Genomic DNA, 26,170 nt, shown 5'->3' with positions numbered 1-26,170 from the left:
CAAGGGTAGGGTAAAACAAAGGATAGTCTGCACTTCATTTGCACCCATCTTGCTTTATGTGGTGCAGTTCATGAATAGACAGGACAGAGGATCCAGCTTGCCTCTGCTGCCAACAAAAGGTTTAAAATTAGGACTAATTTTCGCATTTTGCTTTCAATTTTTCTTCTCAGACAGAGAACTGTTTCTATAAGCTCTCCCTTCTTGTTCTGGAGACTCTCTAGCCAGTGATACAAGAATGCAGCCAAATGTGCATGGATATAGCAGAATTTAACCCACAGCAGGGAGACACTGAATTAAATGAGCATTTTGCAAAGGGCTGATATGTCTCTGGGCAGCCTGAGTTCATTAGAATTATGTAAATTTTCTTAAAAACATAATTAAAATTGGAATTATACTCCCCCAAGTATGCTGCAATATCTGACTTGGAGCTGCAGCAAGCAGAGCTTTGCTTGACCTGCTATTTCTGTCCCTTTGCTGCCATGAATTTGGTATGGCATCCCAGGGAGTGTGATCAAAGCAAGCAGTGACAAAGGCCTGATTGCCCCAAATGCTGAGGCAGGTTCTGACCATGGTATTTTGTAAACATCTTCTGCAGATACTACACAGGCTATTAGTGGCAGCACAGAGGGCTCCTCACTTCAGGAATGAAATCAGGAATGCAGTGTGGAATTTGAGAGAACAGAGTTCTAGGAATCCAAAGGGAAGAGCATCCTGAAATGAGTGCATTGAATGGTGCTCTGAAGTTTAGCCATGAAAGTAGCTCAGGAGCATTGTTGAATTGGATGTCTGTTTATTCATGATCACCACCACCAACCATGGATAGATGTATACATAATAGAAATAAACTCTGCTTTAACTGAATACATTCAATTCACAATGATTAAGAAGAAATAATTTCATTTTCAAGGCTGGATATTTAGGAAGGGGTATATGTCCAACTATTTTTCTTTAGTGAGAGGTAACCTACACATCAGAACTCTGATGTGGATCTAGCCTTCCTTGGGGAATTCAGATCCAGGACCAGCTCTGAGACCAGTTTCTAATTTTAATTACTGCTAACACATTAAAAATTGCTCCCACAATGCAGATGAAATCCACCAATATAAATCAGCAGCAGCAGGACTCTTTAAAGCTTATACAGACATAGGCTTTGTGCTGACCTCTGCACAGCATCAGCCTCTTGCTGGGCCATCTCCACAGGAATGAATTGTATCCAGAAAGCACAGCGGAAGAGATTCAGATTAGTATTCTACATAAGGCTTTTAATACTGGGTAGCATAAAGGTCAAGTAAATAATCTAAAAATAACTAAGCATTAATGCTATGAAGACCCTGTGCAGAAGTTACCCTTTGTCTCTTTGATGCTGATCTTACAACAAGCTGTTTTTACCTTTTGTGATTGTATTGTGAATTACCGAACCTAATCACTGAGCTGATCTCTTGCTGATCAATAGTGGCTCCATAAACTTTAGTAAAGTTATTTTAAACCGTTTCAGTTGGAATTTAGCCAATTTGGTTATTGTTTTAAATGTTTAGGCAAGCCATTCTTAACAAATTAGTGATGCTATTGCACATTAATTCAGCACTGAACCCATTAACTAACTATGCATGCAGTTTTGTATCAATCACACTGTCTAATTAACTGAAAATAGTTGAGATATTAAGATCATATGAGTTGAATTAACAGGTCAGTGCATCTTCTTACTACAGTTGCATCTAGGATAACTTGACCTAAAAGTCATATGAAAAGGACAATTTATCCTTCCCATACTCAAGATATCAATTTTGAATGTGATCAGCCCAATGTTTCATGGAAAGACTTCAGTTTTGAACTTCTGTACAGAATTTCTGCTTTGAAAGGTGAATTTCTAATTGAGACATATGGGTTTCATACAGGGGTCCAACCAACCATTTGCATAAAAACCGCACAACACAATGACAGACAAATTTCTTCACTTCTTAGGCCATATTGGTCAATTCATATTTAGCATGCACATCATTTTCTTCTCCTGACTGAGGATCTGAGTGATGAATTTCAATAAAAATGACATAGATCATTGCTCCAAGTACACCTCCCAGCAGAGGTGCAACTATAGGAACCCACCACCAATTATTACCAGCCCTGTAAGACAAAAAGAACAAGAATTAGTGTTTTTTGTTACTTTGGTGAACACCTTTCTGTGAATTAGTCACTGAACAGATTCAGTGGTTTGCCACTTGCTATACTGTAGACCTTTCTATTTTTTCTTATGTTTCTGTGAATGGGTGACACCCTCATTTGCCCTACCCAGGTTGGTTCTGATTGAAATTATAAATAACAAGCACCAGACATGTTGGTCTGTATACTGTACTTGCATTTTGGAAAATAAGGCCTTTTTACTGCATGTCTATTTGGGGACAGAGGATGATTTCTCCCTTGAGAAAAGCACATTTCACTGACTTGCAGTGAAAAGAACAGGCACATATTTATTGTCCAGTAATCTTCACTTGTGCTGTCCCCAGATGCTTGTGAATAGATTTTCAGGATGTTACAAAAGTGGCTTATTTCATCTGCATGGAAACTTGCAAGTTCACATCTGCAATAGTATATACCATCTTCCTCTTGGCAAATGTAATAAATTAAACTGAATTTTGAATATATTTACCTTAAGCAGTGTAATAAAACACAGTGACTGTAAAGTTGATTATCCTTGACTGGAGTGGTCAAGATTCAAATTTCATGAGGTAGAATCTTATCTCTATGTTTAAAATGTGGTGTCTTTCAGCAAGAGGCAAATAAATGCTTAGAAGTTTTATACACCTAAAACTTAATCTTAGAATTTTTGTATTCACTTAGAAAGTCCAGCATGCTGATTCTGCTGAAATCTGCACAATTACTAGGATTTAATTTCAATATATAGATTTACAGGCATATTTAAAGTAAGACTTTCACCATTGAACTGTATAAAACAATAAATAACAACCTTTTTATGCAGGAATATGGGGCTGGTAGAATTGCTCTCCTTTTCCTAGAGGTCCACATTCAGACAGTAAATAACTGAGTATCCATGTCAGAGCACAGAGTCTCTTAACTGTACTGATGCATTAAGGTGTTTTTATTTGATAGCATGCTGTATTAATCGAATGTGTGAGTCTCCAGTGAAAATCCAGCTACCTCAATTTCATGCATATTGAAAATGGAGAAGTTTTTTTTTTTTTTTTTTTTTTTTTTTTTTTGTTTTTCTCCCAGAAATACAAATGGACAAATTAATCTGTAAGAGGAACTTTACAGGAAGCTGCAGGGGAACTTTTAAACTGTCAGGTAATTATCCAGCACTCAGTTGTACAGCTTTATGCAGATGTGAACTTGTGTTTGTCACAATGCAAGAATAGAACTGGGAGAATATTGATGCCCTGTTGATTAGACTATTACTGCTTGTTCAGAAATGCCTTGCATGTGTATGTTTTACCTTTGGAATTATTTCTATTTTGCCTTGAGGATATAAAGTATTTTCTGATGTTGTTTTACTGACTTTATAATCTGTTTGTTTTTGAATCATGGATGGTTGTTGAGCACTTGAATTTCTGGAACAAGCATGGACTTAGGTTTTATTGAATTAATCAGCAGAACAAAAGCTATATCAAGTACTTGCATGTATTCTTCTGCATGATGTGTTTATACACGGGCGTGTAATGAAGGTGTTTCTTGGCAGGTTTCTCTCGGCTTGTTCCATGAACTGGCCTGTGCCTTGTCAGCTCCTGCATCACCTTCTCCAAATCATGGCCTGTATTTGCAGCAGCTGCCGTCAGCTGTGCGTTGGATACCCTGTGCTGAGTTGCTGGGTGCAAAGCCTTTGAAGAGGCTGCTGCCAAAACTGCAATGAGGTCAGTCAGGACCCGGCCGAGTTTCGATGACTCTCAATGCTCTGTCACTGGCACAGGAGCAAGGGCTCTCTGTGACAAGCACAGCTGGCCCAGGGCCGGCCCCCTCAGTGCCCTCAGCCCCTGGCTGTGCGCAGTGCGCTGTTTGCTGCCGGCTCAGGGGAGCACCCAGCCCCGCCTCTGCCATCGCCGGCTGCTCGGGGCGCTGGGCGGCTGCTGCTTGTGCGGCCTGGCCAGCAAAACTGAGCTTGGCTGCGGCAGTTCCCGGGAAACTACGGTGTCTAAGCTACGGGGACTGGGAATTTGGGCCCAGGTAAACTTGCAGATACACCTTTCACTAGCCAGCTGCTGCGGGAAAGGGAGATACCGCTGTTCGTGAGGTAATCCGGGCTGCATCCCGGGAAGAATGCTAAACGCTTCGGAGGCCGCTTTGCCATCCAAGTGCCTGTGCAGACAGGCGATTTGCCTCCGGACCTTTCCCGCAGTGCAGCTCTGCTCGGTGCTGCCGCCTTGTCCCCGGTGCTGGCGGCCACGAGGTGTCAGCGTTACCGCGCCGAGCGGCGAGAGCCGCCACGGACCGCGCTGGGGTATCCCGGGCTACCTGCAAATGCTGGCCCGTAACACTGCTCTGGAGAGCCCTACCTCTCTCTCTTACTGCTCGGTTTTGCTTGTCAAAATGCAGTCTGGTATTTGGACTCAATGCCCTGGCTGTTTTCTCACTACAGACAATGCTTTGCTTCCCAAACTTTTCTTAAGCTTATCAGAATATTGAGCGTGTGCTTTAGAAAGACTCCTGGTTTTCTGGTGGGAGCCTTTAACCAAAACAAACCATTTGCATGGGCTAGGGAAACCACACCATAGCTTGTGTCTTCGGGCTTGGTTTTGGCTCCTTCAGGTGTCGTTGTGCCAAATGTACTAACAGCAACATTTAGAAAACCCTCAGTGCTCAAATGCAGTCCTATCATCTGGACAATTCCATGGTCCAGCAGAAGGGCTCTCCTCCAGTCTAGTTCCCTGCCTAAAAATATGATAAAACCAGCGTTTACTCTACCTTCAAGCACAAAGAAGGGTAGAGGGGATTTCTCTGCTGTGAGGTAATTCTCTCAGTGTTTAGAGCATTTGCTTGGGAACAGTGTAAAAAGTCTTGCTATTCTGTATCTGATCTATTCCAAAGTGAGGCTTTCCTGGTGGTCCTGGCTGTTCTGTAGGCAACGCTTGATTATTCACTGATGTGGACTCAGTTGCCTTGGGAGATGCTTCCATCCTGCCCCAAAGAACGTTCAGTGTCTCCTGAGTATTTCCTACTGCTCTGTTTGTACAGCACTCCCCTCACGTCTCTGTGGAGGTTTCATGCTCAGGTCCCAGTTCCTGGACATGCCTTTACTAGAGAGCTAAAGCACCTGTCTCAAGGTTGTGAATTCCATTTAAAAGAAGATATCCAAGGTTTATTTGTCAGCTGGTGCTGCACCACTTTAAGTTGCTCAGGTACAGCAGAGCATCAGGCAATTTAGGATCCTAACTACAGTCATTCAGACTTTTCCCATGGCTCTTCCAGCTACCTAACAAGGCTCAGGTTCCTCCTAATTCTCACCTGGATCTGTGCAGTAAATAAATAAGAATATATTCCTGTTGTACCATTCCTTTGGACTTGGTTATAGCTGTAGCTTTTTAACTGAAGTCAGGGAGGAAGACTTCTTCCTCAATTTTTCGCATCCCTTATATTGTTTTAAGTTCTGGCAATGATCAGAGATCTTGTATGTTATTTTTTATGTTCACATTTTAAAATTTCTGAACAAGGTTTTTACAGTGGGACTGCATCCTCTCTCTTATATAAAACTTTAAACTACACTAGGAAAGAGTCCATATTGGTATAGATATAGAGTTTTCTTGTAGTTTTTTTCATGTAAATGACTCTGACCATACTTTTAGGGAGAAGGGGAGTTCACAGGTGTTCTGTGACTAGATCACCATACAATCAGGCTTCCAAACTTTCAGGAATGTAAGAGCCAACTTCATAATACATTATGGATTATAGACTGACACCATGGCTAATACCACAGCCACCAACTAGTTGTGATTACACAGGTATGAGAGAGGAAATTCCTGTGTGGGATGTCGCTCTGTGTGTCCTTTTTTTTTTCAAAAAGAGTGTAGTGGCAAGAGCTACTGGGGAGGAAAAGTTTGGATGTAGTCAGACCAATGAGCTGATCTCCCACCAACAGCTGACCAGAGTTGGGCTACATCCAGCCTTGGCTCTGGCCTGTGCTGTGGCTGTGTGCCTGTTTCAGCTATGCCATGCCTGGCTCTTTCTGTATGAGAAAAGCTTTGCTACTGCTTTCCTCAAATAAGGTACATGATTTGTGTAAATACAAATCATACTGAATAAATAGAGATTATTTGTGCTTCTTTTATTTCTTGCTAAAATAAAATCTCTACTAACCAGAGCTCTCCAGTGGCCTACAGTACTACTGGGGATTCCTACTTGTAAATAACTGGGAAAACAAACAATACAAAAATAAACTAAAATATCTGCTTCCTGATGACAGATTACTCTTGCTTAGATACCCTAGAGTGCCTCTTACCCTGGATACATGTAAGATGTGGATTTGATGTGCAACTAATTAGCTGTGCATAGGGCCAGCCAAGAGCGTGTGCGTGTGCACACAGGGCTTTGAGAGGGCTCTGAAATGTGGGAAAATGAAGGGAGCTTTTCCATTCACTCCTTCACTCTCAGCCAGGAAGTCAGGCTTTTAGATTGCTGTATATTCCTGCAGTAACTCAGAAGTAATCATAGGCTAAATCAATCTGATATGTCTGTGTTTTTTACAGCACCCAATAAATATTTCTACTTAATTCTCTCCTGATTTTTTTTTCCTGAAAGCTTCAGGACACAAGAAGAAAGCACTCATATTTTCAGTGACCTCTAAGAAGATCTGATATTTTGGGAAAGGTCTTCTTGAAACAGTGATTGATATTAGAGATTATGCATGTTTGATTTGCCCTAGGAGCAGGAAATCCTTTTTAAAGCCCAGTTCCTAGAGGATATCTGGCTTAAAGTGCATGAATAGCTGCTTCTGGTATGCGAAGAATTACCTGTATGTATATAAAGTATGACTTGGTACCATGTTGAATCAGGATCTTACTTTCCTAGAAACAGTTTTAGCCAGGAGCATTTGACTTCATCTCCAGGCATACTTACGTGAATACTTCCATCCCCCATCCTGCAATGGCTGTGAAGAGCCTTGGGCCAAGATCCCTGGCTGGGTTCATGGCACAGCCACTGTTCATTCCCAAGGAACAAGTAAGAACAATTATAAGAAGTCCTACTGCAATTGGCTCCAGGCCCTTGGGTACGCTGTTATTTTTGGTGTCAAAAATAGCAAATATAGCCAGAAGAAGAACAGCTGTTGACATCACCTGGCCAAGGCAAAGAAAAGAATATTGAATAAATAAGTGTAGATTCTTTCCAATAATGAAAAGGGGGGCTATGGCAGCTTTGTGGATTGGAGTGGCTTAGAGCTGGTATTTAGTTTTATCCCACTGTATGGAATAGCAAACTTTGGAACTTGGTGCCTTTCTACTTCACAGTAATGAGAAGTTTTGATATCTGTGCTGAAAGACAAAGACAAGAAGTGTGCTGAAGAAATTAGAAAAAAAATAAAAGATCTGCAATAACCAGTTGGGGAAATTTGAAAAAAAAAAAAAAATCTGCAACAATGACAGAGGATGTAAAAGGCATCTCCTGTGTGAGGTCTAATGCTTTGTTTCCACATTTTTTTCCCTGTCAATTTTACACTTTTATTCACTTAATTTTTAGCAGTTCTGCCACTATAGCAATGCAATCAGTTCCATTGTTATAGAAATGTTTTATGTGACTGTAGTTTATGCTGATAATTTAGACTAGTATGCATCTCTTTATCCAGGTATTGTAAAACATCAGAAGAAAAAGTGAAATCTGTCAAGTCAAAACTGAACAGCTAAAATTAGGAAGTATCCAAATTAGGGTTGCATGTATGACTGTACCATGAACTTTGTACTGCATATGCTAATTGAGCTGATGAAGGAAATTTTCTTGGAATTATTTCAATGCAAGTACAGCTCTGCTTAAATCAAATGCTTTGTCAATGTTGATTTTGCTAATAATTAACTTGATGGGAAAACAGACAAAAGCTTCAGCGATGTCAAAATGTTCAATTTCTATACTGATTTGAAGAAGCTTAATTTTGAGGGGTTTAAAAATTATTTGGTTTTTCTCTGCTTTTAAGTTTGTTTTGAAACATGCATGGGTAAAAAATATCTTAGGGAAAAATCTGTTGACTGATTCAAAGATCAGAACTGTCTTTCTTACAAAACTTCAAAATAATGTTTATATTTTTTGAAGCCAGGTTGCACAATCTTTTACGTAATGAACTTCTGTGTTTGTGCCATCCCTTTTTTTTCATACCTTACTCATGCAGCATTTATTTCATGTATTCCTAAATAAGATGGGTACGTTGATTAGAAGTACATAAGAGATATGAAACTTCATTTTTTGCTGTTGCATAAGTGGAATTAAAGGGCAAAGCTTAGAAATGAAGTTGAGGATTTTTCAGATTCAGTCATCTGAAAAATAAATACTACAAATCTATCTGCAAAAATAAGGTTAGAAAGGAGGCTTGTGGAAGCAGAAAACTCAATTGTTCAGGGCACGTTAAACTGCTTAAGCATTATTTAAGGAATAATAGGTCTACAAAATGGGCTGGATTTTGATGTAAGTGGACATGACTGCTGAGATTTATGGAGAAACATTGATTTATGCTGAGCAAAACCTCTTACATATATTGCTTTAAAGACATTTTGAGTGCAACAATTAACATGATGTATGAGAAAGAACAACTTGAAATTATTTTGCTTGTAAAATATTACTAAAATACAACCCCCTGCAAACAGCATTGCATTCTCATTGTATTGGACATCTGGCTGAAATGGTGAGATTTGGCACACTTTTTAGACCTATGTGGTTTTTTACTGCTTGGGTTTACGTGGTTTTTTTATGTTTAATTTGTGGAATTAAGATAGCAAGTGTACTTACCTGATCTGCAAATCCATTTACAAGGGACAGATAGGGAGCTGGATATGTTGCAAAGATTTGTGCTGTTGCATTTGGTCCTGTGACTTCAAGTTTTCCATCACTATACTCCATAAAGGCATCTGTAAAAAAAAAAGCCAGCAACTGCTTGCACTTCTCCATAAACTTTTCTAGGTTTTCTAGGACTAGAATATATGTGATAGGTCTGTGCACTTCACATTCTCAACTGAAACTGATCTCTAAGGTCCCTTCCAACCCAAACCTGGTGTTTTCTCTGATGTTTTTTTCCTAGGAGCACCTTTATTGGATTTGAGGTGATGTATTCCTCATACCTTCCTGTCTCATTTTTCCTCCTGTGCCTTGAAGTACTCATTTTATGTACCACAGCTTTCCCTGGTTTTCCCCTGCTCATAGCTCCAAACTCAGTGCCAAGGAACATTTTCTGATTCTGAATACAGATGTGTTATTCTGCAAGAGGTGCTACATTTGGCATGATGACCCAAGAAATGCACAACATTCTGATTCTGAGTTGTGGATTCCCAGCCACCAGGAATTACTGCTATTCCATTTGACAACAGTGCAGTTTTAGAAATAGGAAGATATTAGATGGGGTACTCAAATCTTCATAGACGGACATGAGTAACAAACTCTAATCCATTATTTTATTAGTGGATCTGGTGATGAGATATTTGTGAATAAAGAAATAGCTCCCCATCTCCCATGGAGGTTATTGTGAGGATGATAAGCTCCTCCTGAACCTAGCAGACAAATCTATTTCTCCTTGTTTCTGTTTTTTTTTTTTTCCTGTTTTGCTTAAAGTCTCAACATGAGTGCAGAGAGTTTACTTGGATCAGGCTCTCATTTGAAGTGTCAGATAATTCTGTGGCATTTAACTATTTAGAGGGGTTAAAAAAGGGATGACGTCCTATGTCTGTTTTTCTACCAATGATTACTTTTCAGTGGACCTCAAAGAAAGAGTACATGAAAGTCTTACAAGTTGCCGGAAGTAAAAACTACAGAAGAGCTTTGGTAATTAATTAGAGCAAGAGGAGGACTTGAGCAGAGATAGGGATATGAGAAAATCCTGCACTCCTGAATACAAGGAAGATGTCCCAAAACTAGACCTAAGCTTCCTACTTTGCGTTCCTACCCTACTGCTGCCCTTGTGGCAGAATACAGTGACTCCCCTGTCAACCCTGTGTACATGTTGACACACTGCTGCATCCTGGCCACAGCCCTAATTCTCACTGTCAGGCTTGAGGAAGACTTAAATTCAGATGAAAATCCTGTTCCAGAATTCCAGTATCCAAATTCTAACACTAATCTTAAAAAAAGTAAACAGCTCTTCCCAAAACAGTTCTCATGGTTCCTAAAGATATTTGTCTTCGGGATTACTGTGGGTACTGAGCAGTGAGCTGACATATGAGGGGCATTTCCATTTTTGTTCTTCCTCTGCTGCACCTAGACCCAGCACGGTCTGCAGACATAATGCCCACAGGAGAGAGATGTTGGAGGAGATGGGCTGGGCCAATGGAAGCAGAGTTTTGGGGTAGGGGGTTGAAGCAAGTGATCCGACTGAGTGGATTCAGTCAGTCAGTCAGTTACTGTTTTTTCCTTTTCTGGCACACTGTGTAAAAAAACCTGTGCCTCAAGGATAGGGGGGGTTTTTTTCTTATTCCCTGTCAAATATGTGACCTGTTTATCACTGTACCTGGAGTTCATTGCCTTGGAGAGTCACCTCTCAAGGGTGGTCTAATTTTTGGTCAGGAGGGACTTGATCTCATATCCTGTACCCTCAATGAACGATGTTGGTGATTCTTGCCTACAGGCACTTGTAGCAGGTCTTTAATGTTTCTAATTTGCCTGGAAGATGGATAGCCCTATATCCTGGCTATTAAGTAATTTAAAATCCTTACTGAGAAATACATGATCTCAGAGTATCTGATTTCCCATGAATAATTTTTTTAAATATCAGAACATTTCCTGGAGTATTAAGTGTTTCAGTAAATTTGTAGGGTACCTGGAATGCTTAAGCCATTGTTTTTCCCGTCAAACTCTTTATGCTCCTTCCTTTCTTCTTTTGTAGCTTTAGCTTCGTTCCTGCCATTAGCCCTGTGTGAACAAGTGTCCTCTGCCTGCCTGACATTCATTGAAAAATGGGGGCCTTAGAGACTGCCTGACCTCTAGTTTGTCCTGTGAACATGTCTAAGGTGTACTCACTGTAATAAATCCCAAAGACAGCCGCTGCTCCAATGAATGCTCCCAGGAATTGTGCTAATATGTAAATTGGTAATTTGGTCCATTTTAATCTTCCAGTCACGCACATGGCTAATGAAACAGCTGGGTTTATGTGACCACCTGAAAAATAAATCAAAAATTGAGTCATGTGGATGACTCAGATACATGAGAATAGGTGAAGGATTTGTAAAAACGTGGGCACTTCTGAACACCAGAACAGCACATGGTTTTCTAGATGTTATTTTGCAGTTAAATGCTGACTGCAATTAGTCTGAAACAAGTTGGATGAAATCAGAGGAGGGAGGGCAAAAGCCACTAAGATCCATCTTTACTCTTGATGCGTGTGGACTGTGCTCTTTATCAGACTGCTGTCCTGCAGTATGTAACTTATAGACAACTTTTCTAGAAAAAATAGTAACCTGCCCCATTGGTTGTGATGGGAGGGTCCCTTATTCTGCACATATTCCCTCTCCTCAAGGCCTTTGGCTTTTTATTTTTAGGACAGAACTGGGGCAGAAGAACATTCCTTTAGTCTCCCAAGCACATATTAGGATTAAGGACTGTTACTGGCTTGAGCATACATCTTGAGACAGTTCTGGGGTGCCCTGGATTTAAGTCATGTTTGTGTCCCTGTCTTCAACCTGGGCTTACTTAGGAGCTCAGTTTTCATGGAGACAAAATCAAATAATGTTAGGGCTGTCCAGTTTCATGTTGGCTGTTGGTGAGCTGTGCCTAGATGGGATCTAGGGGCAGCAGTGCATAGTCCTTCAACATGTTTTTATCTGGTTCTTGTGCTTTCCGGAAAGGTCCATAATAAGGAAACTGATAAAGTAGCTGTGCTGAAACAAAGTTCAGTTTCCTGTGGAACTTCCTTCCTTTTTTTATTCAGGAGTAGCTACATCTGAACTCACACATGAAAAAGATTTCAGTAACATTGGAATTCTTCGTTACAATTTTAGTTTCTAAAATACATTTATTATGTCATATGGTCTCTTCCCTCAACATCTTTTGTCAACAAATATGTGATATATGCTCTTGGAAAATTTCATTGTTTACAGATACATGGTTGCTACTTAAGAAATACAAATTGCCAAATAAATTAACAGGTACATCTTTGTAATAAATACTGACTAATAAAACCCCCAAGTTTTGCAAGGACATAGGATCCTTTGCTTATTTTCCAGATAAGTTCTCATTTCAGTCTGTATGAATATCAGGAAAAAATTGCCTTTGTCTTTGGTAAAATAACTGAAAGAGTATGTCCTTTATCTGTCAAAGGTTAGTGATGGAGAAAGGGCCTCTATGTACAGTTTCTGTGTTTGTTTGCACTTCAGGTCAGTGAGTCATTATCTTGTGAAATCCAGGCACCTTTGATACATAATGAACTGACAAACACAGATAACGAGCTGGATAAAAACTTCTTTGTAGCATTTCCAAATGCTGACCTAGTACTACCAGTCTTGAATTAAAAGTTGAATTCCTCACTGTATTTCAAAGTCTTCAGCACAGAGCAAATAGATATTTGGCACCTAATGTAACAGCCCTCCATGTGAATTTTGGTTAATTGTTGTTTTGTCTTTTGTTCCCTACCCTGGCTGGAATTAATAATTTTCCTTTCTTTCAACACCTGATTTTATTCCCCACCTGTATATAATACAGGGTGACTATGATGGCCAGGACAAGTCATAATAATATTACAGAGGGCTGATTAACATTAAATATGGAAAGGAAAAGTCTTATTGAAGGCTCTCATGGTGACATAGGGAAGTTACAAGATTCTTGGTTCCTGGTTAAAAAAAAAGTTCACTTTGGACAGTGTGTTCCTCCTTCTTTTGTAGTTCCAGTGATCACAGTGCTGGCTTTGAAATGCTAAATTGGATAAAATAGTTGGAAATTATCTAGATATTGAGGAAAACTGGATGGAGGAAAATTAAAAAGGGGAATTTTCCTAAATAAAAAGCTCGAATTCACCAAGCATACAGACTATATGTTTTGTTAGTGTTAATTTAGGATTACATAAAGAACTGATGAAAAATATTTTAGCAGTACTTAAACATGAGACTTTGGCCCAAGAGCCACAGAAATTGCTAAAAAATTCTACATAGGAACTTGTATTCTGAAGTGTCCACTGGTAATCATGTCTTGGATAATAACAGCCTGTTGAAATATCTGTTCCTATTTTTTCACAGAGAAAATGCACTGCATGCAGAATCCTTTGTCATGGGAAAAACACAGGAAGCACAATACTGCAACATCTGCAACTGCTCTGCCCTGCTGGGATTGAACTCTAATTTTCTACATAATGATGGAGATGAATATCCCTTAAAGGTGCAAATGTAGGACAGGTCTTCACAGGTTTGTTTTCGTGATACTGCATTAGAAGAGTTTAGCTGCCTCCATGTAAACCAAGAGCTGTAGTTAAAAGTTGTTCAGATAATAGGAATGTGCTGCTGAATTAATTTTGTGTGATATTAAGGAGCAGTTCTGGTTTGTGTCAATGACAGTGACAAGACTGCCTGTTTTTGTAGAACCTGGAGTACTTTCTAATGTGAGACTTTCTAATGGAAACCTTCTGCATGGTGCCTCTGTAAAAGAATTTGTAAAGAGAAGAGAAATGGCCACAGTAATTTCTGTTACAGCAACTATTTTTAATGTCCTAATTATACCTAAAGAAATTTGTCCAGACCAACTTGACCCTCTTATGAAGGGTAAGAAATGCCTCTATGAGACCTGGAGTACAAGGGCACCATGTGCTTGAAAGGCCAATATAAACTCTGTATACAACACAAAGTATTGTGTATTTTCATGGATAGCATTGTTGTTACAACCCATCGTTTTCTGTTTTAAAGGAAGACTTTAATTGTTAAAAGCAGTTATGCTAATGTGTCTGATCTTAGTTTGGCCGAATTGAATGGTGGAATAGGAGACAAGGCAGCATCCAATATGGAACTTGTGAACACTGGTTAGTTAGCCCAGCTAACTTAGCCCTAGCTAAAGAGAGATTTCTGACCAATACATGTTGAGCAAGTGTTACAGCAGAAGACAGTGTGTCATTGAATGTATCTCTGGTACTGAATCTTTCTGCCGTTTCTGCTTTCTATGATCTGCTGCTTCTGTGAATTATCAGACAGGAGCAGACTTGCTATTGCCTGCCATAGGACATGAAGAAATAAATTGCACTCTGTAAGGTGAATCCTGTTCATTATACCCATTAGTGGGTCATTCTGCTTTCTGTGTAGCTGGCCACCATTTTATCTGGTGACTGCTGAATTGCTCTTTGTGGTTATTTCTTTAAACACAGTGCCTGTCCTGCCCAGGATTGTCTCTGTTGACAGAATTTTCAAAGCGACACCAAGCAGATTTCTGGTTAGCATAGAACACTTTCATAAAACCCAGAGGTCTGTCAAGGTTTTCACACTGTAGCTGAGATCAGAATTTAGTGGGACATTTTGTCAAACACAAGAATAGAAGGAAATAAGAACACACAAGATTTACTCACAAAACTCTGGTGTGGACTCTGCCATCATGCTGCTTACTGTTGCTAATTCATGATTGTTTATACCATGAAGTGGAAGCCCTTTAACAAGGGAGCCTTAACACTGTAGCAATAAATGCTATATAAGAAAAAATGTCACTTACCAGAAACCCCCCCGGACACGTACACTGCTATGGTGACAGCCATGGCAAACCCCACCGACACCGTCATGGGCCCTCCATGTGCTCCACGGCTGAGCACGGCCTGTCCCACACACCCACAGCCAAGAGCCTGCATTTGGAAAGACAAGTGTAAAATCACAGGTGTGTCTTTCAGATGTTGTTGGTTGTGACTTCTGCTGTCCTGGTATAGCTGCAAATGCTGTTCAATACTGCAACAGTGCTGGAATTTGTTGTGTTTGCCATTGCTGCCTTCGCTGCAACGCTTATTTGCTTTTTATTTTCCTTGTCTCTGTCACGAGGAAGAATGTCTGCTATTGAGGATCTGTCTCCACACAGAAGACTCTTCTCAGGCACAATGAGGGGATACTGATCAGAACTTGGAGCTGAGCAAGATTGCACTGCCTCTACAACAAAACTCTGGATCTGAAAGTGAAATTAATTCTGTGAGGTAAGTTCTCAGTTCCAGACTGATGTGATAAGTGATGAAAAATTTACTGTAAAAATAATGAAAGATAGTTCAAAAAGCTTTTAATGTTTAGTGCTGAAACTATGGATTGAGACAACTTTCTGGTATTTACATTGTGTGTTATTGTTATGCTGATTTTATATCATATATTGCTCTAGCAAAATATTTCACTGGCTCAGCAGCTTGAACAATTAACTGAAGTGGAGATATCTAAATAATTCACATTGAAGAATTCTAAATGGATTTAAACTAGTTTCAGATTTTTGTTGGTTCTCCTCAGAATAAAGTTCAGTAACAGGTTTAAATATTTGCTTAAGATGATGTTTATTCAGTTCTAAAGCCTCTGCTTACCTTCAGGCATATGTTTAGAGCCTATTAAAGATGACAGGAAAGATATTCAAAGAGACAAAAACCTTTTCATTTGAGATCGACTAGCTGATCCATTTCTGTGTCTTTGAAGATCTGCTTTTTAAATATATGCCTATGTACTTTTTAAATATATGCCTATGTACTCTGCTGAACAAGGAGCCAATACTCTGTGGAAGCTCTCAAATGATTTCTATAGTCTGAAAACGTTTGCTTTTCTGCAGATGTAAGTGATGTGAATCATGCAATTTCTGGGATATGACTAGATATATGTTGAGCAACCTTATTTTCAGTTGCAAGGCATTTGAATTCAGAAACTGCAAAGTAATGGGAAACTCTCTTTTGCCTTAGAAATGGACTGTACCAAAATGATTTGGTGATAGAGGTTTAACAAGCAAGTCCTGCTAGAATACATTCAATTTAAACAGGAAAATCATACTTTTGTTTCCATTATTTCCCCAAGGGTTTTAGCTAATAGCAAAATGTGACAGAAAAGCTGTCAATAAAATTACGCTCTTAACCAGCTTTTTAATGCAGACAGCAGTTCTAAGTGCCCCAAGACTGTGTCATATGCCCAGGTGTAGCTCTTGCCTTGAGGTCATAATCATGTAAGCAAACAAAACACTGACTGGTGCCAGAGTGTTGCAGCTCTGGTTATGTAAGGGTAGGGTGGTGTTAGATAGCCACAGTTTATTGGGCTGTATAATTAAAAGCTCCAGGAAACAATGCAAGCTCCAGTTAGCTGCTGTGCAACAGATGACCCATGCTTGCATTAGCCATGCTCTCACCTAGCAATGCACGTGGTAAGCACAAATGCACATACAGATAGCAAACCAAAATAAAACACATTGGTGTTGTTCACAGCTGAAATTACATCTTTTTTTAAACTTCATATGAGACAATTCATAATGTGTTTATATGATTAATATGGAAAGAATGGGTACGCTGGAATTCATAAGAATCTAGAGGAGGTGGAATTAACATACTCTAGTCATCACTTTCCAGATTTTTTGAAGCAAGTATTCCTGAAACTGCACCAAGCAAGATTTTTGGGAAAGATATGGCTCAGATGAGGAGGAAGTTCAGTAGGCTGCTCTGGGCCCCTGCACATACTGGGGTACAGGTTGAATTCAGGCAACCAGCTTAATCTACAAGTATAGTGTGCACTTGTGTTCTGAAAAGGCACAGGCAGTTTTTCAGATTCAAAGGCCATTCTTTTGAAAACATTACCTCTTTCTGTAAGGATGATGAAAAAAGAGAACAGGGGTAGAGGAGATAGTTATAGAAATGGATAGGGGATAGCAACTTGTGTGGATCAACTACATTTGTATATCAACTACAAATTCACAAGAGGAGGGAAGGAAATAAAAAGAGAGAGGCTGTGGCCTCCCTATCTTTATTACCAGAACTGAGGAGAGTCATACAGAACAGCTGTGTAGTCCTCTTGAATTGTAGCTGCTGCTCTGCAGGTCTTAGGGAAATGCACAACTACAGCTGTTCCATTTCTGTGCTAACCAGTCTCTCTTCTACAGAGAAGGCACATGAGCCAGCTGGAACACAGCTGCGCTCGGTGGACCTGCTCATGTACAATGACTAAATGCTACTGCAGGCACAGTCAGTGTGTGCCCATCCAGGGATGGGCAAACTGGGAGCTGAGCCTGCAGGTCTGAGCTGTGTCACTGTAATACTTTCTCCATTTGCTGACCTTTTAAGAAGGAGAGAAAAAAGTTGCCTAATACCTACTGTAGCTAGGTTGGCGTAACTGGAATCTATCACCTAATCATGTAATTACACAAACAGCAATTTAATACCTTGTAAGCCTTTGCTTGGCTGAGTTAAGACCAACTAGATCATTGAGTTGTAATTAAATATTCTAAGATTTTAGGCCAAGCTCAGCCATCAGTTGTGCCCAGAAAACTCATCGATTGAAGCAAATGGAGTAAACGGGAGTTTAATTTACGTAGGATATAGCCAGATCTCTTTATCTTATCTTATGTTGCCAGGTTTTCCTCTTAGCAGTTGTTTATACCCTGATCTGCTTAAAATTATTGGAGTACTTTCAGCACTGACTTTCTTTTTGTTCATAAAGTTGTTAGATTACTGCCCTGAAGAATATGCTTGGGTGTGGAATAGCTGCCTGAACCTTCTCTACCAAAAAAACTTGCTTCATAGCCCATTAGATCATTCTCTTTGTCTTGGACAACAAGGCTAATGTTAGGAAAGGAAAACAACTGGCCTTCAGTGAGTGTAAGGTCCTGTTACTGTCTGGAAGCCTGCAGGACTTTCTGTATCCCACTCATCAGAGAGACTAAAGATAATTTTGCCTCAATTTCACTATTTCCAGGATTTTTCCAAATGCTTGTAATAGCATTTTTCAGTGTAAATAGGATTTCTGCAAGATCTGAAACCACAGTTTTAGGGAATCTATTTTTCTACATGGCCAATAAAGTTTTAGGCATCTTAAAGAATGCTTATATAAAAAAGCCCCCTTCTTATCACACAGTCCTAGAAGTGGTGTACATTTATAGGCAGACCCTCTGACTGTCACATTAAAGAGGCAGCCAAGCTCTTTAGTAGTGTGGAGGCAATGAGCTGTGCTGTGCTGGACTCTGTACATCCCCAGCTCCAGCTGTGGTGAGACACACACCTGCAGTGGCCTCCACATGTGTCCCTGCAGGCAGAGTGTGGTCTCAATGACTGCACAGCTGATGATGCTGTGCATGAGTACAGGAACTTAGTGTGTTATAAGGAATACAGGCAGCAGGTGCAAAAAAAATATTTGTATTTAATCATAAACTGCTCACTTCAATCATGAAATCCTAGAAAAATAGTGGCTGCATTTGCCCTTCTCTGCAGGTAGGGATCTGTGCCTATGAAAACTTTGCAGTGTTCTTCATGGTGTACAGTAGTCATGTGCAGCTCCCCTACCTGACATTAATATTTCCAAATAGGATTAGCTACTTATAAAAGTAGTAAATAATCTTTTCAGTTTGAGGTGTGCTAAATTGTTGGTGTCTTCCTAAGGGAGTGTGTTTTAGAACTCGCTTTCATCTCCACCCCCCTCATTTACAAAGCAAGTCTGCTTAAGAATTTACCTATTGTATTTCATAAGATGTTTTATAATACTGGAAACTCTTTCCACATAGAGATGTATTTTTGCTGTGTATTACATAGGATCTTAATTCAGACAGGGTTCCTAAGCATTCTTTCAACAGGGACAGTAATGCTAGAAGCAACAGAGACATGTTCGATCTTCTAAATTTCAGGGCATTAGATCTGCAAGAACTCAGGTTACAGGAAAACCCTTTCAGGAAAGACCAGTCCTCATCCAATTTAATGTTTAATATTTGCTATATTTTGTCAAATCAGAGAGTACTAAAACTTTTAAAGGTGAGATAAAAAATACAGCTTACCAGTCAAGCTTACCAGTCACAGCTCTTATTTTATTATTAATGAAATGTTTTGGTGGGGTGGGGAGGATTTCTGTATGTTATGATTTACTCAAGCTTAGAGCAATAAAAAGTCACTATATCCGTTCTTCTGATGTTCTTCTGGGAAACAACCAATATCCTCTTGGGTTCAGATGGATTTAGATTTTTTTTCAGACTTGCTATCTCATAAATAAGGGGTGCAAAACCCCCAAGCCCTTACATTTAGTTAATTAAATAGTATAGACATAGGCCTTAAAATTATTGCCATTTTGAAACCATTTTCTGGTGACAGAAAGAGACATTGCTACTTGGAGACATGATTGTAAATTTAATAAAACTCTGGATGATTTGTGTATATATAGCTTTAAAAAATATAAATATCAGGTTCAAATTGCTTTGTGGGAAAAAAATAGTGAAAATATTGAGGGACAGACTGTGATGTGTTATATAAACTGATGCTTTTAAATTTTATGATTGCTTTTGCATATGCAATAGGAGACAAAAGTTTAAAATCACCTAGACAGAATGCAAAAGTCTGCATTTTATCATATTTTGTTATGATTAAAATTGCACACTCCATCCTGAAATGCTAAATGCTTTTCTTTCCTGAATTATAGAGGGCAACTGATTTGAGTCAGTTTCTTCGATGAAGACTGTTTTTATTTTCTTACTAATTTTTAGATATTCAGGAAAGAAAATGAAATGTAATGTTCAGACACAAACTTTCAAGAGTGAAACATTGCCTGTTGTATCAAGGCTAGAAAGAAAAGGCCAGGCAAAGGAACAAAATCTCACCTAGCAGCCTTGAAGAGAAAAAGAACCTATTCAGGTGCTGCTTCCCTCCCACCTTACTCATTTGTTCTTGAGCTGTGATGCTTTGCTTCCTACCCCAGCTGAAAAGCTTTAAATCTTTCTAAACACTTAAAATATGTTTAGTGTCTGCACCAGCTCTCAGGGAGTTGTAGCATTGAGAAAGTGTGCAAGAGTGGGCATTGCAGACTCTGAGAAAGGAGGTTTTCTGTCCTGTCTTAGGAGTATAAGGGTGCCTGTTCCTTTTCTTTTACTCCTTCCTGTGGGTGCAGAAACAGGGGGGGGCTGGATCTCATGCTCTCTGACCATGAGATCTCTGCTCTCTTGGTTAGGAGTAAGTAAAGCCTAAGCTGTTTGCTGTTGGAAAAAAAAAAAAAAAGAAAGCTGGATGCTTTTAATAGTAAAGAAACTGTGAGGAATGGGTAAGAGGAACTGAGTCACATTTGCCTTTAAACTGGACCATGGATTGGAGAGCTCCCTAGAATTCACTTTCAACCAGAATCGTTTCTTCAACTGTTGAGATTGTAAAGATATAAACTCACTGCATAGCACAAACTACATTTATTGTCTTTTATTTTGTTCTCCAACTGTTTATGACAGCTTTAAAAAGTTATTACTTTTATTACCTTTCTTTTATTTGGTGAAACTTTTGAAAACACACCTTGTAAATTTGTGTCTGTAAAACATAAATTCAAGTTTTGCACTCACAGTTGAATGTTGGAAAGATGCAAGCCTTCTGTAAGTCTCAGGCAGAAGTGCCTTACTTCAGTCCTATAGATGCAAACTTTCTGGGGAGAAGGGTATCCACAGAAAAAGGTTTTGGGAAATTAAGTTCAACTTACTGAAACCTCTTGGTTAAACAAAGAGTGTTGAGTTACGTGCTGGGGCTGACATTGCAGAAATGAAGAGAATTTTCTTCAAAGTTTTCATGTAGCACAACATCTGAGTCACCTAAAAGTTTGAAATGTCATATACCGGGAATCCTAAGTTTGGATGGAAAACAAAAGATTCCCATGATTTTTCAAATTTTTTTGCTGCCATAAATATTTTGGGGGAAAAGAACAATTGGCTAACCTTCCTTTTGAATTTTTCACACTGCTTAATATTCAGCTGAACTAAAGAATTACTTCTAAAACAGAAGGGCTGTCTAGAAAAAAACCTGATTCTGATAATAATAAGATGATAAAAATAACAACAGTATGCAAGAACACCTCCTTAACCTCAGTACAACTAAGGGTCTTTGTTACCACTTTGTCTTCTGTTTGCAATGCTGATTTAATACAGTTTGAAAAAGAAGAGGAGTTTGTATGTCTTCACCAGAATCATTAGCAAAATGTAATGCCATCAAAATATATACAACTATATAACATTAGATTAATAAGTGACATCTATAATTTATTGGTTGTATTATTTTTTTGCTGCTAGAGACCCAAATGTCTCTAGCAGCAATAATGTAGTACATCTCTGACATAAGAGCTGGTTTTCAAATTGCAGACATTGCTAAGGCTCATGGTATTTGTAGCATTATGTAATATTTTAAAAGCTGAGAGACAGACCAAAATGGCAATTATAAATAAATTTTAATACCTTCTTATCTAACTTTGGCAAACTTAAGTTCACTAAAAGTTAATTATACAAGATTCTGTAGTCCAGGAAATTCATTGCTGATGGCAAACAAGGCAGCTGTTAGAAGGTGCTTGATATTTGACTTTTTACCTTAGAAAAAACTTGCTGTAATTTCATCCTATTAAAAAAAAAAGTCTCCCTTTCACAAAAATTTAGGACTTTGAATTTATCTTTGTTTAAAATTTCTAAGTAGTGGTTTTGTGATAAATGTTAAACACTTATTTAAGGAGTGAAGGATCAAAAGCTATGTTTGCTTTCATGTAATAACATCATGTAATGAGAATTCTAATGCATGTTTAGAATAAGGGATATATGTTACCCTGCAGTATTGTAATTAACATGCACTGGAATGTAGGGCCACAAAGAGTAGATATAGAAAAATTGTTTTAATTTTAATCTTACAGACTGAGCAAATGCCAATCTAGAAGATTCTTCTGAAGAGACTCAACTCTGCAACAGAGCAGGAGTGCTAAGTTGCATATTGAAGTGGTCAGAATATGAAAACAAGACCAAAATATTTTGATGATAAATAGCCTTCCTCATTAGCTGAACTATTTCAGGGCTGTCATGTATTCAGTTCATGCCTGTGCCTTGAATCCTCTAAGTACTCACAAATATTTGCTTCAATGAGAGTTGCAAGAGGCTCCCCACCTCCATTTGGAGACCAGGCTTATAGGAATATGTACATAGGAATATATATAGGTATATATTAGGAGCATATATACTCCCCACTTGTATTTATATGCTAAATGGAAGCCTGTGTTTTGTCTCAGCAAGGAAGTGAATGCTGCTCTGGTCTCTGGAGATCCTGGCTCCTGTGCAGCTCCTTTCTGGGAAACTCTGTTCGGTAAGATGCTCTTGAGAGTGAAAATGAAATCGAAACTGTGTTAGGTGAGCAGTAGCTGTTAAAGGAAGCCACATGGCCTATTTGGCATCTCCTTTTGGAACTGTTTCAATTCAGATATACTTAATGGTGTAAGTCAGAGTAAATCCCATTTTGTTTGAGAGCAATGCAGTCAAGTTCCAAAAAGGAAATAGGGAGAGGGACATGATTAAAAGCAGAGAGGCAGCTGGATAGGTGAATTCCAACCAGACTCACTAAAAAGCCACATAAACTATCTATTTGATGCAGCATGGCTTCCTGACTCTTTTGTGCTAGCACACAGGTGTTGTCCCCCAGATTAACTCACAGAAGTCCCGAGAGGAAATGTACTGAACCAGGAAACATGATGGAGAACTAAAAGCTCCCTAGAGAGCTCTTCCTCAAGGGAGACCTTGGGGCCAGTCCCAGCTGCAGAAGGCTGAGACTGTCTGAGGCTGGGCTCTCAGCCACCACGGTGCAAACAGGTAGATGTTCTCCCACCTCAGGATGCTTCCAGGCTCCAGGAGTTTAATGTTTCTTACTGAAATTGGGTGCTTTGCTAAGCAGAGAGCATGGCTCACGTGGGCTGTGCCTGTATTATCAAGCTGTGTAATGTAAGCACCTGAGAACCTGACTGTGAATCTCTCAGGAGGGATTACTTATTTGCAGCATCTCCAGTCTGATTCACTGGATTGAGCATCTGTTAATGGTCAGCACATTTCTTGTGATTCTGGAGCTCACCTTCTACTTTATTTTCACCTGGAGAGAATTTTGTCTACGTGCTCTGAGTCCATGCTGCAAGGCAAACTGCAGCATGCTAAGTAGGGCTGACCAGGAGATTTTATCCAAACTGCATGCCCAGTGCCTTTCTCAAGGCTTGTTGTGTCAAATCTGTCTGACATTGCAAGCCACACCTTGAGGTGAAGGCTTGGTTTTTGTCTGATGAGTGATTCCACTTTCTAGATTTCCTGTCTGGAAAATAATGTTGCAAGATTAAGAGTTACCAAAGACAGTAGTGTAGGCCCCTATTAGTATGTGGCCTCTGATGTTATTCTCCAGAAAAATTCGAAATAGGTGATTTGGAGGGACAGAATTTCACCCAGCTAACTCCCAGCAGTGGGTCCCAGACTTAGGTGTGGTCAGTTAGCACTGGCTTCCAGACAGAGCCTGTGGCTAAGAGAAATGCTGTCTCAGCCTCACTCCCTAGCACAGGTGCTCTCCACAGTCTCTAAAACCCCATCACAGCAACCCGAAATGGCTTTCAGCAGAGACATGAATCAGCTGTGCTGTAGGCCGTGAACTCTCCTCTCCATTTGTAACAGCTTTAACACATACTTCTTACACTATCCTATTACTGCAACTTCTTTTGCTTACATGCTGTATTTCAAAGATTTCGGTCCTCTGACTAACCAGGGTGCCTCTTTCATTAGCTCCAATTTAAATTAAGGGTTTCATATTTATCTGTGCTTCAAGTGCTTACTATTTGACAAAGTTTAAAAGCAACAGCAATAAATAGAATCACAAAATCACAGAACAAACTAGATTGGAAGAGACCTTTGAGATCAAGTCCAACCTCTCACCTAATAACACCTCAACAACTAAACCATGGCACTGAGTGCCATGTCCAATCTTTTTTTAGACACCTTCAGGGACGGTGACTCCACCACCTCCCTGGGCAGGTGATTCTAGTGCCCAATCACTCTTTCAGTGAAGAATTTCTTCCTGACATGTAACCTAAACTTCCCCTGTGCAGCTTAAGACAACAGCAGAAAAGGCAGTTTCTTCACAATAAACACTTGCAGCTAACATGTGCAGTCTAAACACAAGCTGAGGTATCCAAGCACTGAGAAAGCTGCAGTTTAACCCAGGTGAGGCTCCTTCTGCTTTAAACCAAGACTGAAACTAGAAAGGGTAAGAGAAATGAGAAACTCAGATTGTTAACAACAATTTTGTAGCTTTATTTTCTACTGCACTGATATGGTGAATATACTAGAAAATAGGATCTGGGTTTGCATTTCCTTTCTAGCCTTGTGCAGCATAATATTAAATAATAGCATTTGCTAGTCTAATCTGCACCTTAATATGTTTTCTTCTCTTGCTTAATTTTATTAATGGAAAGAGGGGGAGGATCTTGTGGTGAGGACAGAGTACTGGAAGTCAGGTGATGTGGGTTATATTCAGAGTTCTGCCACAGGCTTCCTGTGCAGGCTCCTGTAATCAGGTTTGCTAATATACAAAATGAAGATAATGACATTTCCCCTCCTTACCAGGGTGTTGTGACATTTAATTCATTAATGTTTGTAAAGTGCTCTGTGCTCCTTGCTTCTAAATGTGCTCCTTACTCTAATAACATCTTATGGATGGTATTAAATTTGAGAATAATATTATTTTAGTGCCAGTGCACTTCAGTTGTTGAACTGCAGTAAAAGACCATAATTTCCAGTATTTTATGAGCTACTGGAATTTTTAGATTACTTACTTGAAATTTAGCTAAGGTAGTCAAAGTTATAAAACCTATGTCAGTACTGTGCCTGCTGCTATTTTTTTTTGCCTTGTCACTATGATGAAATATTTAGCAATAAGCAAGACTCCATTGTCCAGACTAAAAGAAGAAAGTAAGTTTGGCATAAATAGTCTAGCTGCTTGACTTCTAGCTCTGCTACACAGCCTGCTCTCTCCCCTGGTCAGTCACAGTCCCAGTGCAAAATGCACCGAAAAACTGAGCAAGAAATTATGTTAAAAAAAAATCTGGGGTTATAAAAATGGGAAAATTAGCTGTTTATCTAAATTTTAGCAGTAGTACAGGACCAAGCACTATATGTATAATTTGTGTAGTACAGTTAAAAACAAAATAAAAAAAAAAAAATCTCCAAAGGTTTGGCAATGCAACTCCTAATAAATTCACTACAGATCACAAAGCTAAATTCTTATATTATACAGGAAAACAACTCAACTAAAATTTTCTAAACATGCAGTACAATATGTTTGTTAATGTAAACAGAATTTGTGCATAAAATGAACTGCTGAGCTTTTAAATAACAGGAGAGTATTAACAGCATTCATTGTGCATATCCGGATTGTTCAGAATGTGCTCCTTCACTGAAATTCCACTCCTAGATGAAATCTAATGCCAATCAGACAATTGTAATACATAAAACAATCTGGTTTTTAAAGGCAGTGATAATTACATGGGCTGAAGAAAGGAATTACAAACTTACCGTCATAGGAGCAATTCATTCAAGCTGTGCATGGTCAGGCTGTAATCTCGCTGCTGGCACAGTACAAGAAAAACATACATGTCCCCTTACAAGCACTGTCCAACATTAGATTAGTAGCAAGAAAGGAAAGCAGCTGACACTTACTATCAGTATAAAAGTTCCCAGGAACTCTGAGAGGGCTTCTTTAAGCAGGCTGTTCTTCAAGGAAAATTTCTCCTTTAAATTCATTTTGTTTTTCCGGCTCATTTTGGCTTCCTCTCTTGCTCTGGTGCCCTAGTTACAAATACACATAAAATTTGTTCTGCATTCGTCCCTGCTCCAGCTGAACTTTGACACTTTTACTTAAACATTGAAATATGAGATTTCATCTTGTACAGCCAGTGAAATCATCTGACTGCAGGCATTGACAGAACCAACTCAACATGCCCTAACAATTCATCATGGGTTTGTCATTCCATGCCTTCTCTGAGTGCACTTCTATTTATACTGGTTAGATAATACCAGTGAGTTCACAATCAGATTTCTTCCTTTTTCTTACAGAATGGATTAATCATTACCTTTCCTGTGT

At 39.2% G+C, this 26,170-nt stretch overlaps 1 protein-coding gene and 1 long non-coding RNA gene across 5 annotated transcripts in view; one reads left to right on the top strand and one right to left on the bottom strand.

The window, feature by feature from the left end:
* LOC137482018 (uncharacterized) overlaps positions 1-26,170 on the top strand; it is a 113,914-nt gene that overhangs the window by 85,439 nt on the left and 2,305 nt on the right. For 2 of the 3 annotated variants that reach the window (XR_011003834.1, XR_011003832.1), the window contains exons 2-4: positions 13,356-13,521; positions 15,160-15,271; positions 24,024-24,252. This is a non-coding gene — a long non-coding RNA (uncharacterized lncRNA). Of the gene's footprint in view, positions 1-13,355; positions 13,522-15,159; positions 15,272-16,660; positions 16,898-24,023; positions 24,253-26,170 lie in introns of those variants that run through there. The other variant, XR_011003833.1, reaches the window with a different exon arrangement.
* On the bottom strand, positions 1,817-26,170 carry AQP9 (aquaporin 9). Of its 2 annotated transcripts, none has more exons than XM_068204118.1 (6): positions 25,747-26,170; positions 14,806-14,932; positions 11,149-11,286; positions 8,932-9,050; positions 7,060-7,277; positions 1,817-2,121 (listed from the first exon to the last, which is right to left on the bottom strand). In XM_068204118.1, exons 1-6 carry the CDS (start codon positions 25,846-25,848, stop codon positions 1,959-1,961), a joined length of 867 nt encoding a protein of 288 aa, XP_068060219.1. In that variant the 5' UTR covers positions 25,849-26,170; the 3' UTR covers positions 1,817-1,958. The 2 variants fall into 2 exon arrangements, with proteins under 2 accessions (XP_068060219.1, XP_068060220.1); XM_068204119.1 differs by lacking the exon at positions 25,747-26,170 and adding an exon at positions 25,603-25,705.

Source organism: Anomalospiza imberbis, chromosome 13, assembly GCF_031753505.1.
Source record: "Anomalospiza imberbis isolate Cuckoo-Finch-1a 21T00152 chromosome 13, ASM3175350v1, whole genome shotgun sequence".
Classification (NCBI taxonomy): domain Eukaryota; kingdom Metazoa; phylum Chordata; class Aves; order Passeriformes; family Viduidae; genus Anomalospiza; species Anomalospiza imberbis.
This window is presented reverse-complemented; position numbering and strand designations above follow the sequence as displayed.